The 13,778-nt window shown below is 40.1% G+C and overlaps 1 protein-coding gene across 4 annotated transcripts in view; it reads left to right on the plus strand.

The window, feature by feature from the left end:
- Positions 1-1,084: 1,084 nt before the first annotated feature.
- cep162 (centrosomal protein 162) overlaps positions 1,085-13,778 on the plus strand; it is a 33,844-nt gene continuing 21,150 nt past the window's right edge. For 3 of the 4 annotated variants that reach the window (XR_003749786.1, XR_003749787.1, XM_028980148.1), the window contains exons 1-10: positions 1,085-1,360; positions 1,632-1,749; positions 2,152-2,308; positions 3,278-3,433; positions 5,891-5,930; positions 11,601-11,674; positions 12,366-12,421; positions 12,731-12,761; positions 12,838-12,933; positions 13,068-13,271. Coding sequence is in view for 2 of the 4 variants with exons in the window: in XM_028980148.1 (XP_028835981.1) it covers positions 1,690-1,749; positions 2,152-2,308; positions 3,278-3,433; positions 5,891-5,930; positions 11,601-11,674; positions 12,366-12,421; positions 12,731-12,761; positions 12,838-12,933; positions 13,068-13,271 (874 nt within the window). In the remaining 2 variants the exon portion in view is untranslated. The remainder of the gene's footprint in view (positions 1,361-1,631; positions 1,750-2,151; positions 2,309-3,277; positions 3,434-5,890; positions 5,931-11,600; positions 11,675-12,365; positions 12,422-12,730; positions 12,762-12,837; positions 12,934-13,067; positions 13,272-13,778) is intronic. The other variant, XM_028980149.1, reaches the window with a different exon arrangement.

Here is a 13,778-nt window from a genome sequence, read left to right on the forward strand (position 1 = left end):
GATCAAGTGGACAGGTGGTTGGATTGCCTGTAGATATTATCTGAATGATTTCATCAGATGTGAACTTAGAAAATTGATTTAGAGCAGTTGTAGAATCTTCAGAAGGTAGAGTAGGATTTGTGGTGGAGAATGTCTCACAGATTTTTTCAATCTTCCCTGTGAAGAAGTTATCAAAATCATCAGCAGTTAGGGAAGATGAGTCGGAGGGTTGAGTAGAGATAAGAACATGTTGTGGAGTTTTCGAGGGTTGTGGGCAGAGGCTTTCAGTTTTGCTTTGTAAAAAGCAGTTTAAGCTGTAGTGAGGTTAGTTTAATAGTTATATATGAGCTATATAATAGCTATTGCTAGTAGCTCATCATTATGTACTAGCCTTTTTTTGGATGTAATGTGGTAGATTTATCAATCTGGTTCACCCAATACACACTGTATCTAAAACGCAGAGACTGTGCTACTTCCAGAACGCTTCTGTCAATTACTTATGTATAAAGTACAGGTCTCTGCTCAACTTTGATTCATTGCTAAATACAAGTATCATACAAGTATGTTTCAAAAGTTTAATTTGTGCAGAGAAAAACAATCAAAGTTGTATTGAAGCAGGCAATGCTAACATAACAAAAAAACGTGTTGGAGGTCTGACAATTTAGACAATTCCCCTGCAAATGCATAAATTACAGAATTACAGGTTTGACACAGCAGTGGGTGAGAGCAGTGGGTGTCTCTGAGACCTCTAAAGACAAGATTTGCAGAAGCTTCAGCTTCATTTGATCAATTATAATGTTAATTCATGTATTGAAAGGAGTTTGACAGTAGTGATTGTGTAGTGCTGCTGTAAAGCTACACAATTTCAAAGTAGTTAAGTTAAGCATATTCATTCATAATTTAAAAAAATAATCCAATGTAATTAGTTAGATTCATTTTAAACAGTGATTGAAATAGTTACTATTACATTTTGAATAGGTTAACTTGTGATTTTAACGAATTACATTAGGTGATGTTTATGCCGCGTAAACACGGATACGTGAATGCGTTTTTAGTTCCTTTGGCCTTCCATACAGCTCTTTAGTTAGTCAGACCAATGGGCGCTCAGTAAAACGCGCGGTGTATCGCGGGAAATCTCCAGAACGGTTTAGCAACAAAAGTAGAGGAAGGCGGTAGAAATGGGCGCTTTTTGGGTATTTATCAATAAATGCTCTTCATTTTAGGTAGTCAGTCTTGTTTCCCCGCAAAGGAGGACTAGCACCTCTCTTTAACTACGGCTATTCACGTTATAATAACGCCAGACGATGGATAGAAGTAACGTAATGGAAGAAAAACAAGCGAATTTTTAATAAGGACAGTCGGTCTCCAGCAGAACTAAAAGGCAGGTGCATGACTGAGTTGTTGCTCTGCTGTGGAAATTAGGTTAAATGTATGAAAGTATGAAATTAGCAGAAGTCAGTCGTTCACGTGTTATTTACACCTCATAGCCTTAATAAAATAGGACGGAAATAGTTTTTTGTTTCTAGCACGACAGAGCTAGGTCTTGTTTACTTGCTGAATTAACTCTTGGTCTCCATTCACCATGTGAAATGTAATTCCTCATTTTTTATAAAGTCTATACTTCGTTATCGTAAATGACCTTTAAACCTCAGTTTTGTAGGCTGTACCATACAAACAGGTTGATGACACTGCAAGCGACCAAAAGTAATCATGTCTCACCGGTGGACAAAACAAGAACTGGACCAGCAGTTTGAGCAGTTTTTGAAAGAGGTGTGTAGTGTTAAGCTCTGAATGTTCTATCAGTTCTGTTAGCCAATTTTGCTGTACTGTAGCCATTGTTGTCATGGCAAAGATGTCCAAGATTTTGTTGAGTAGAGTTAACGTTTCTAGTTAACGTACTAATGCCCCTTTTCCAATGTGTGATCCAGTACAGTATGATAGACATGAGTATCAAGAAGTCAGCTATCTGGTCTGGTGCTTTGCAAGGACACAGACAGAACAGTAGCTTGGTCTTTTTAGCCTGGTGTGGGTCCCACATTATGCAGTGCAAAGGAGGAATAACTGAATGGGGATCATGCCTGCAATCTGTGATACTGGGCCAGATACAAATTCAGTCCCAGTCTACATGTCATGAATAGATAAACGTGTTAATGTCATATTGTTCCCTGTCAGTCCTTATCTGATGACTCTATGGACCTGGGAGGCAACTCCAAGCGACCCAGTCTCCTTGACAGCTTGGGAAAACCTGTGCAGAAGATTGAGAAGAAACCCTCATTCTCTAAACCTTGGAGGCAAGATTATCATGACAGTAAAGAGGACATTGGGAAGGGTAAGTGTCTCAGAAAAACAGCGAGTGCTGTCAAGAGTCTGTCAGTTTAAAATGTTCTCTTAAATGCCACTTGATCTGGAATGTAAGTTTCTGTTAAGCCCATTATACATTCTTTTCACAGAAGATAAAATGGAAGTCCCAAAAAATTGAATTTCTGTTTTACTGTCCCATGGAGTGCAGGCTTGTCGTTTAGTTTCAGATGATTATTAATCTTTCTGTTGTCTTCTCTTTTGTATTTGCTGTCTCCTTGTGTCTGTTACATTGAGCATCTGAATCTTTGCTCATCCTACTGTTCTATTTCAGTTCCAATTTAACATCTCAGATTTTTTTCTGTTGTGTTCTTCATTGCTTTCATACTCTATGCAATGGTGGTCACTTAACCTGTCCCCAAACATCAGCGCAGGACTCAGCGGGCAAGTAGTTCAAAGTGCAGTCTCAGTACAAATCCCAGAGTCTAGAAGCGCTTCACAGCGCTTTTCTCACAGTGCATATGGGCAGAACAATTTATGATATTTATTATACACAATCTGGCTGAGTGATTCTGATTGGCTGGTTGGTGTGCGTTAAACTGTGTGCAGTTAATGACTCTTCTAAGGTACAGAGCAGTAGTAGCCGTAGTATTTTTATACGTTATGTAAGAGAAGAATGTGTTTTTATAATTGTCTTCAGAATTGCTTTAGGTCTTAGTGTAACAAAGGAACTCTGACGTTGTAAAAAATGAATTAGCTCATTTTGGGAAATAAATTAATTTCGCACAATTGTTATGGTTGCGGTGAGTGGAAACATTTGATTTATTTAAATCAGGGCTATAGTGATTCTCTCTATGTTTAGTGATGCCACAAATGATTCTTTGTTACTTTTCACTAATCATAGAAGAACAAGACCTTTCCTTGGAACATGAACATGCATTTAGTTTGATGCATTATCTGATTAAACTGTGATTAAACAATTTTTCTTGTTATTTTCAAGGGATGCTGGCTTCTGGCAGAGGTTTCAGGAAATTTCAGCGACAACCCCAGTTTAATCAGGAGGTGGAGGAGGGTCTGGTGAAAGCGCATGAGGGGCAGGATGATGGAGAGGGTGTGGTGCCTGGCATTATCAGCAAGGATAGTTTCCAGCCTGAGGGTGAGCTATGGCAGGGCTGCTGTTGCTATAGTTGCTTAGTAGAAATCAACGGTTCTTAAAATAGTTATAACAGGCAACAGATCCCTGACAAATCCCTCATAATCTTTAGTGCAACTCCCTACTGGCTGGGCTTCTGCTGAAGTGCATCTGGAAAGTATTCTACACACAACACCCCATAATGACAACGTGAAAAATGTTTACTTAGCAAATTTATAAAAAAAAAAAAAACTGAGAAAGCACATGAAGTCAAAGGAATTGTCTGTAGACAAGATTTTTTTGTAGACAAGGTTCTGATGAGCACAGTTGCCTCAATGCATCCATAAGTGGAAGATGTTCAGAACCACCAGGACTCTTCCTAGAGCTGACTTGCCACCTAAACTCAGTGATTGGGGGAGAATGGCCTTAGTGGTTAAGGAAGCGGCCCCGTAATCAGAAGGTTGCTGGTTCGAATCCCGATCTGCTAAGGTACCACTGAGGTGCCACTGAGCAAAGCACCGTCCCCACGCACTGCTCCCCGGGCGCCTGTCGTGGCTGCCCACTGCTCACTCGGGGTGATGGGTTAAATGCAGAGGACAAATTTCACTGTGTGCTGTGCTGCTGTGTATCACGTGTGACAATCACTTCACTTTACTTTTTTAGTCAGGGAGGTGACCAAGAACCCAACGGTCACTCTGTTAGAGCTCCAGAGGTTCTCTGTGGACCGAGGAAAACCTTCTAGAAGAACCACCATTGAAATCTTTGGTGTGTATGCCTGGCATCACATTTGGAGGAAACCATGCACCGCTCATTACCAGGCCATCCCTACAGTGAAGCATGGTGGTGGCAGGGACTATTCAACAACAACAACAACATTTATTTCTTATATAGCCCAAAATCACATGCAGTATGTCTCAATGGGCTTTGACAGGCCCTACAGTTGACACCCCCCACACTTGACCCTTCTGCACACAAGGAAAAACTCCACACAAAAAAAACTCTAGGAGAGAGAAAAAAAAAAGAGAGGAAGAATCCTTGGGAAGGAGTGATACAGAGAGGGACCCCCTTCCAGGGTAGAGTGAGCCTGCAGGTGTCAGTGCAGGGTTGGATATGATATAATGATAAGTCCTACGGTTGTAGGGTTGGAGAAGTCCAGGATGTATTCAGTGTCATGGTCTATTCAGGATAGAAGGAAAGATTACTGCAGCAATGTACAGAGACATGGATGAAAACCTGCTCAAGAGCGCTTGGGGAGACGTTTTTTTTTTTTTTTTTTATTTATTAATCCTGAAGGAAATTGCTTCTCTGCTTTTAACCACTCTTAGTGAGCAGTGTGCAGCCATGACAGGCTCCAGGGGAGCAGTGTGCTTTGCTCAGTGGGATGGTGCTTTGCTCAGTGGCACCTTGGATTTGAACCGGCAACCTACGGGGCTGCTTCCTTAACCGCTAGGCCACCACTGCCCCAAAGGTTGACTGCATTGGCCGGGAATCGAACCTGGGTCAACTGCTGTGGAAGCAGCTATGCTCACCACTATACCACCAATGTACACAGGTTTAGAATTTCTCACACACTACACCTCTACTACCAAACCAGCACTGGCTTGCTGTGACTGCCTGTTTGTAGTTGTAAAACACTAACTTTTCACGGCTATGAATGGGCCCTCTTTTTCTATATCTCTTGCCACTGATCAAACAGCAGGTCACTTCTCATCTTCTCAGAGCATTAAGCTCTTCTCGTCTTGAGCCTCCTTTTGTCAAAAAAAAAAACAAGTCTTGCTTCCAGACTATTTTCAGTTCTGACTCCTTTGTGCTGGAACAAACTTCATTTTGCCATCAGAATGGGGGGGGAGTGAAAGGGATTATTTTTGTTATTGTGATACAGCACATGGTGCAGAGTCTGCTGCATGCTGTAAATGTAATGTAATGTCAGGAGTGATATACAGAATTTGATATTGGAAAAGACGAAAAGCTACAGACTTTGAACTGAATATTTACATAAATTTACATTCAGCTTTTATAAGTTATTCAGTGATTGTTTAATTTCTTTTTCTTTTCATGAAAATTCTTAATCAAGAAAGACTTAAAAAACATAATGAGAAACACTGTTTTGCCTGGAAAATTATTTGATGTTTGTATGGAATTAGAAATCTAAAATTTGGTTCTTGGCTAATATCATTGTCATATCATCAGATTAAAAAGGTGGGCATAAAAAGTTGATAAAGTTAACTCTTTAGGCCTATTTGTATTTTTATGGACTACTTGGAGTAAACGGTCATCTGAATGTACATATTAGTCTCTTGTTTTAATCGGTAGATGCCTTAGAGATACATTACCATGGCAATGTTATATTGGTGTTTTGTTATAATATGACTGCAAGTAGTGAAGCATTTGAATTAGACAATATCATTAGATAAATATATTGTGAAACTATGGGAATTTGCAACAGTTTAGTTTAATGACTGCGTGTCATGGCTTTTTCAGATTCTCTAATGCTGTCAATACCTGGTCTGTCATTCCAGAGGTAAGAAAATACATATTTATTTAATTTTAATATATTTATTTACACACTAAAACAGTGCCAGATACCAAACTGGAAAGCAGAGATGCACACTTAAAGAGCAGGTGCTGTACTTGTGCTGAACAATGGGATGTATTGTTCACTTAGTTTATCTTTTGCCTAATAATTCTGCACTCCCTGTACCAATTAAGCATATTTGGTGATGTGCATCTCTGTAATGAGAAGGGGTGTGGCCTAATGACATTTTTCATTGTAAGTTGTAGGAACAGTATACACATATACACTATTTTCATTAATCATATATTTGAACAAACAATGAAATCAAATTAGTAAAAAAAAAAAATTCGAAAATGGTTGTACGAAATATAGTTTCAATGAACAAGGTAAGTAAAACAACATTTTACCTACTGCAATAAAAAAATAAAAAAAGAAAGAAGAAAAGTAAAAACATAATGTTTAATGCTTAAAAAGATTACTGAGCATGTTTTAACCCTGGGTTTTGACCCTGAGGATATGTCATTACTGTAGAAAGGCGGGACATCTTAAATTTTGTTGTCCAGTTTTACAATGGAATGGGTGCTTGGGTGATGCCTGGAGAGAAGTATGTAAGTCTTGCCTGGTGCCATGAGGGGATTACCTGCTAATGATGACATGTGAGCAGTGGTGGCCTAGCGGTTAAGGAAACGGCCCCGTAATCAGAAGGTTGCCAGTTCAAATCCCGATGCGCCATGGTGCCACTGAGCAAAGCCCACACACTGATCCCCTGGCTGCCCACTGCTCACTAAGGGTTGGGTTAAATGCAGAGGGAGGGCCTGATGTGACTACAGGGAGTGCAGAATTATTAGGCAAGTTGTATTTTTGAGGAATAATTTTATTCTCAATGAATAATTAATCTCAATTTTATTCTCAAAAAACTCATTAATATCAAAGCTGAATGTTTTTGGAAGTAGTTTTTAGTTTGTTTTTATTTTTAGCTATTTTAGGGGGATATCTGTGTGTGCAGGTGACTATTACTGTGCATTATTATTAGGCAACTTAACAAAAAACAAATATATACCCATTTCATTTATTTTTACCAGTGAAACCAATATAACATCTCCACATTCACAAATATACATCTCTGACATTCAAAAACAAAACAAATCAGTGACCAATATAGCCACCTTTCTTTGCAAGGACACTCAAAAGATGATGGACCACAGGTTCTCAATGGGGTTCAGATCAGGTGAACAAGGAGGCCATGTAATTAGTTTTTCTTCTTTTATATCCTTTCTTGCCAGCCACACTGTGGAGTATTTGGACGCGTGTGATGGAGCATTGTCCTGCATGAAAAATCATGTTTTTCTTGAAGGATGCAGACTTCTTCCTGTACCACTGCTTGAAGAAGGTGTCTTCCAGAAACTGGCAGTAGGACTGGGAGTTGAGCTTGACTCCATCCTCAACCCGAAAAGGCCCCACAAGCTCATTATTGATGATATCAGCCCAAACCAGTACTCCAGCTCCACCTTGCTGGCGTCTGAGTCGGACTGGAGCTCTCTGCCCTTTAACAAACCAGCCACAGGCCCATCCATCTGGCCCATCAAGACTCACTCTCATTTAATCAGTCCATAAAACCTTAGAAAAATCAGTCTTGAGATATTTCTTGGCCCAGTCTTGACGTTTCAGCTTGTGTGTCTTGTGTTAAGCATATTAGGTGATGTGCATCTCTGTAATAAGAAGGGGTTTGGTCTAATGACATCAACACCCTATATCAGGTGTGCATAATTATTAGGCAACTTCCTTTCCTTTGGCAAAATGGGTCAAAAGAAGGACTTGACAGGCTCAGAAAAGTAAAAAATAGTGAGATATCTTGCAGAGGGATGCAGCACTCTTAAAATTGCAAAGCTTCTGAAGCGTGATCATCGAAAGCGTTTCATTCAAAATAGTCAACAGGGTCGCAAGAAGCATATGGAAAAACCAAGGCGCAAAATAACTGCCCATGAACTGAGAAAAGTCAAGCGTGCAGCTGCCAAGATGCCACTTGCCACCAGTGTGGCCATATTTCAGAGCTGCAACATCACTGGAGTGCACAAAAGCACAAGGTGTGCAATACTCAGAGACATGGCCAAGGTAAGAAAGGCTGAAAGACATCCACCACTGAACAAGACACACAAGCTGAAACGTCAAGACTGGGCCAAGAAATATCTCAAGACTGATTTTTCTAAGGTTTTATGGACTGATTAAATGAGAGTGAGTCTTGATGGGCCAGATGGATGGGCCTGTGGCTGGTTTGTTAAAGGGCAGAGAGCTCCAGTCCGACTCAGACACCAGCAAGGTGGAGCTGGAGTACTGATTTGGGCTGATATCATCAATAATGAGCTTGTGGGGCCTTTTCGGGTTGAGGATGGAGTCAAGCTCAACTCCCAGTCCTACTGCCAGTTTCTGGAAGACACCTTCTTCAAGCAGTGGTACAGGAAGAAGTCTGCATCCTTCAAGAAAAACATGATTTTTCATGCAGGACAATGCTCCATCACACACGTCCAAATACTCCACAGTGTGGCTGGCAAGAAAGGATATAAAAGAAGAAAAACTAATGACATGGCCTCCTTGTTCACCTGATCTGAACCCCATTGTGGTCCATCAAATGTGAGATTTACAAGGAGGGAAAACAGTACACCTCTCTGAACAGTGTCTGGGAGGCTGTGGTTGCTGCTGCACGCAATGTTGATGGTGAACAAATCAAAACACTGACAGAATCCATGGATGGCAGGCTTTTGAGTGTCCTTGCAAAGAAAGGTGGCTATATTGGTCACTGATTTGTTTTTGTTTTGTTTTTGAATGTCAGAAATGTATATTTGTGAATGTGGATATGTTATATTGGTTTCACTGGTAAAAATAAATAATTGAAATGGGTATATATTTGTTTTTTGTTAAGTTGCCTAATAATTATGCACAGTAATAGTCACCTGCACACACAGATATCCCCCTAAAATAGCTAAAAATAAAAACATTCAGCTTTCATATTAATGAGTTTTTTGGGTTCATTGAGAACATGGTGGTTGTTCAATAATACAATTATTCCTCAAAAATACAACTTGCCTAATAATTCTGCACTCCCTGTTGTGGGCTTTCGAGCCTATACAGCTTGGAGTAAGACAACATGCATGAAGAGGATGATGTGGACAGAATACTAATTTGCAGAATAATAATTCTGCACTCCCTGTATTACTGTGTTGAGATACACAGTACAGCGCTGTCTTTGCTGCTAGCTGGCATGCTGTAACTCCCTGTGGAACCACCCTCTGGGTCTTCTGAGGTTGTGACCCTCAACTGTGAGTTTAGGCGTATGTGTTCTAATTGATTGTGTTGTTTGATTACCCAAAACCCAAAAAATTGGGAGAGCACTTGTCTCTCAAAATTTGTCGCAGAGGGTGGATGTGTGTAACCAAAGGGAACTATCAGGTTGTTCTGATTTTGGTTTGACATAATGGTTGAATGTTTTGTTTTTAAATAAAGGGAAAAAATATTTATTTTGTTGGAATGGTGGAAAACATTTAGTAATTTTCATTTTTTTGTTTATGGGATGTTAGGATGTGATGGTACGCACCTTAGTTAGACAGAACACTTGCACAATCACATCCCATCCACACAGGGGCATCATTTTACTTCCAGGTTTTCAGGTCAGCAAGCTGGGCTGTTAAAAAAGATGGAGGAGAAGCTCATGGCGGGCTGGCTGTGGGCGAGAATGGAGTGATCTTCCCCAGTTTGGTCTCTAGACTTTTCTCCAAAAGTGGATTGTTTTCTTTTTCTTTTTTTTTTGTTTTATTTAGGGGGTTTCCCCTTCATTGAAAGGTTGGAGGTAAGGTGGACAGAGGTTGCCCACAGGTTTTAGGCCCAGGATCCTGATTGCGCTGAGACCTGGAGGTAAGTGGTGTCCCTTGGTTCCAACATTAATCTAGATTTCACACATGATGACTGTCACGTCTAACGCACACATTCTGGTTAGAATTCTTCAGTTTTGGGTATAGCTGACACCCTAGCAAGAGCATCTTACAATCAGTAGTTACAGGGATGGTCCCCCGGAGCATCTGTGGGCTAAGCTTCTCAGGGACACAATGGAGGTAAGTAGGGTTTTAAAATGTGCCCCTTGTCTATGTTTTTTTTTTTCTCATGATCCAATCAATTTGGTGTTGCAAGTAGTCATAACTGAGCTGTTGCATGCATTCAAATCAGCAAAATTATAAGGGTACCCAAATTTTATGCCCAGGCAGTTTCTCACATTTGATTTAATGTCATACAACCCAATACTGCTTCTCTAAAAACACCCCAGTATGTTTCTAGGAAATGAAGGACGTACCACTGTAATCTTCTTTGGTGAAAGTAGAGTAAACTATTATGCAAGCGGAGAGGGGTTCACATACTTTTTTTTAATAATAAACAATACCATTAAGCAACTAAAATTTCATAAAATTGTATGTCCTGCAATAGTTTCACCTTGACTGATTATTAGAGGAGTATACAAATAGGACATTCAGTCACTACTGACATGGTAACTGTTTTGAACTTTAAGTTTAAGTATAATATCCTAGCATTTCAAAGTGAAAAGTGAAAGTGAAGTGATTGTCACATGTGATACACAGCAGCACAGCACACAGTGAAATTTGTCCTCTGCATTTAACCCATCACCCTGTGTGAGCAGTGGGCAGCCATGACAGGCACCCGGGGAGCAGTGTGTGGGGACTGTCCTTTGCTCAGTGGCACGTCAGTGGTACCTTGGCGGATCGGGATTCGAACCAGCAACCTAAGAACCTAGCACTTACCAAATACATACAAATGAAGCACATTTTATGAAGACGGGGCGTAAGAGCGTATTGTCTTTTTCTGGAGCAGTCTAACAGCAGTCATAGTAAGTGCTTGATTTGATGCCACATAACTCCAAAAATAACACACATACAAACACTAATAAACTAATAACCACTGGATTTGTTAAAAGTACACAGTGTGCATACGCAGTGTGGGAAATGGCAGGGTCGATGTAATGTGTTGGGGGAAGTGTTGACGACGCGTTGCTGCTTTTTTTTTGCTGGTGGAGGTGGTGTTGAGGCTCCAGATCACTCATTTGTCATGTGCACACCCAGGAACTGCTGACCACCACGACAGCAGATCCCACTGACTGGCAGTGGAGTGGAGACAGTAGTTTTTTTCCTGATCCAAAAAAACACATCTCTTTGATCTTGTGGGCATTGAGAGTTGTGTTGTGTTACAACAACAATATTTATTTCTTATATATTCCAAATTCACATACAGTATGTTACAATGACCTTTGACACTCCCAACATTTGCCGCATCTGCACACAAGGTAGAACTCCACTAAAGACTCAAGGATATAGATAGAAAGAAAGAAACCTTGGGACAGAATGATTGAGAGAGAGAGATTCCCTTCTAGGGTAGAGGGAGCCTGCAATTTGTGTCCAGGAAAGGAAAAAGTCCAAAGTGCAGTATTGAGCATCTGTCCATGTTTGGAGGTACTGGACAGTATAGGTTTGTAGGAGAAGAAGCAGCAGCAGACGGTGGCGTTGTACAGCTGTTGCAGAAATATGTGTATATGGTGGTACATTTGTGTAATAATGACCCGGTAACTAGGACAGCCTAACTGGGAACAACTGAGTCATTCTCAACTGCTGCACTTTACAGGAAAACGGAGGTGGTGTTTGAAGATGATGAGATGAGCAAAAAAAATAAAGTTCATCAGTCTGAGAAGTCTACAGGTAAAGTATATTGTTCTGTAATGTTTTCCCGTGTAGGGAGCAGAATGTCAAGTTTGTACATAATGTCAAAGTTTGTGAGGACCAACCTGCATACCCTAATTTAAATAAAAAAAAATCAGTTTAAAGATGTTGTGCTAGAACACTTTCACATGCTCAGCTTGTTCGGCAAACTTTAAATGCGCTTAAACATGCTTTTTCTTTAGCAGTGGAGTCATGCATGGTGAACCTGCACACACGTCATGCTGGTGCATTACATTACATTAAATGCATTACATTTCATTAAGGGCATTACTTATTGTTTTATTTGAAATAATTGTACCTGCTGATTTCAGGTCTTGGTAATGACCTTGTTAATGAGACACATTTTAATATGCTATCAGTTGGAACTGAAGCAGCTGATGTTAAGTTGCACTATGTTGCATGATTTCCTTATAATTATTGATCGATTTCAGCTGGTGTCATGGCTTTCCATGTCTTTTTGCACCTTCCCTTAATCTTGTGTTCAATAATTTTTCCTTTGTGTCATTCCATTTTATTACACATAAGTTAATTTCATAACATGATTTCCTGTATGGATTGGATGGGTTGTTACTGACCTCTGGTTAAATATATTTACCATAAATGCATGATCAATTATTTTCAGGAAAAACCATTGATGCAGTCTTCTATTGATTCTTCCTTTACCAAACAGCCTCTCCTGACATGAGTGAGGACTTTGAAGATGAGGCTAGTGAGAGAGAAGTGAAGGTAAAATAAAAATAGAACAGAATCATGACTTTTGCAAAAATGTCACATCACGTCATAAGTGCTTGAAAGCCTTTCTCATTTAATGCGCTGACTTGTGAGGTTGACAGCGGCAGTGTATGTCAAGGTTTTTTTTTTTTTTTGTATAAACCGCATTTTTTGATATATTTCTTTTTGCTGCTATTAAGGTCAAGGTTCTGAGTTGTCTTAACATTCATTTGTTAATATGTGTGGGGGAAAGTCATGAGCATATTTGTTTGTGTGTGTGTGTGTGTGTGTGTGTTTTTTTTGTTTTGTTTTTTTTTTCCCCAGAAAGCTCCACAGCCACGCATGCTCGCTAAAGGTAAAGAGCATGTTGCAAACATTTCATGTCTATTTATTCTATTGTTTGTATTTAAAAAGTTTGCATCCTGAATCAGTATGCTTCAATGACTCAATGAACTCTACGGATGGAGGTGTTGGACCAGTCGATGTGGCTGAAACATCCAGCAATGAGAGGGAACCCCAAACCACTGGTCAGGCTGCTTAATTTTTGCTTCATTTAGAAATGCATTGCATATAAACCAGAGATAACACAAACAAACAAAATCAATAGTTCAAAACATGTTTTATTTCTCTCTTCTATCCTTTTTTGTCTTTGTCCCCTCAGGCCATTCGATTGGCCACAGTGGGACCAGCGAGATGGAAGCCTTGCAGGAGGCATATCAGCAGATCGGCCACTCACAAGAGGAGCCAGAAGTCAAACAACAAAGATTATCAGCAAGTGCAGAAGATGTGGCCATGAGCCCTGTTACCATGTCAACACCAGATCAAGCTAAAACTACACTCAAACCTGCTTCAACCAATGAGTCTGGTAGGTGTGCAACACATAAACAACAAAAATATTTATTTCTTATATAGCCCAAAATCACATACAGCATGTCTCAAAGGCTTTGACAGACCCTACAGTTGACACCCCCCAGACCCTTCTGCGCACAAGGAAAAACTCCACGCAAAAAAACACTAGGAAAGAGGAAAAAAAGAAAGGAAGAATCTGTGGGAAGGAGTGATACGGAGAGGGACCCGCTTCCAGGGTAGAGTGAGCCTGCAAATGGTGTCAGTGCAGGGTTTGTGATTGACCTACACACAGAGACTGGTTTGTGTGCATCAATGAGCATTGCTTGTTTTTATACGGCTGTTTGCACTGTGCATTGCTCATTTGTTTCAGTTACATGTCAAGTAAACTGGAAGGTTACCACAAATTAACATCGATTTTTTTTCAGCTTTGTGCAGTTCTCATATAGGTTGCATTTGCGGGAGTCAAAAAGATTATTTAAGAGCTGTTGATCATAGACCCTTACAGCCAATGACATAAAGATAT

Source organism: Denticeps clupeoides, chromosome 5 (assembly GCF_900700375.1).
Source record: "Denticeps clupeoides chromosome 5, fDenClu1.1, whole genome shotgun sequence".
In the NCBI taxonomy this organism is placed as follows: domain Eukaryota; kingdom Metazoa; phylum Chordata; class Actinopteri; order Clupeiformes; family Denticipitidae; genus Denticeps; species Denticeps clupeoides.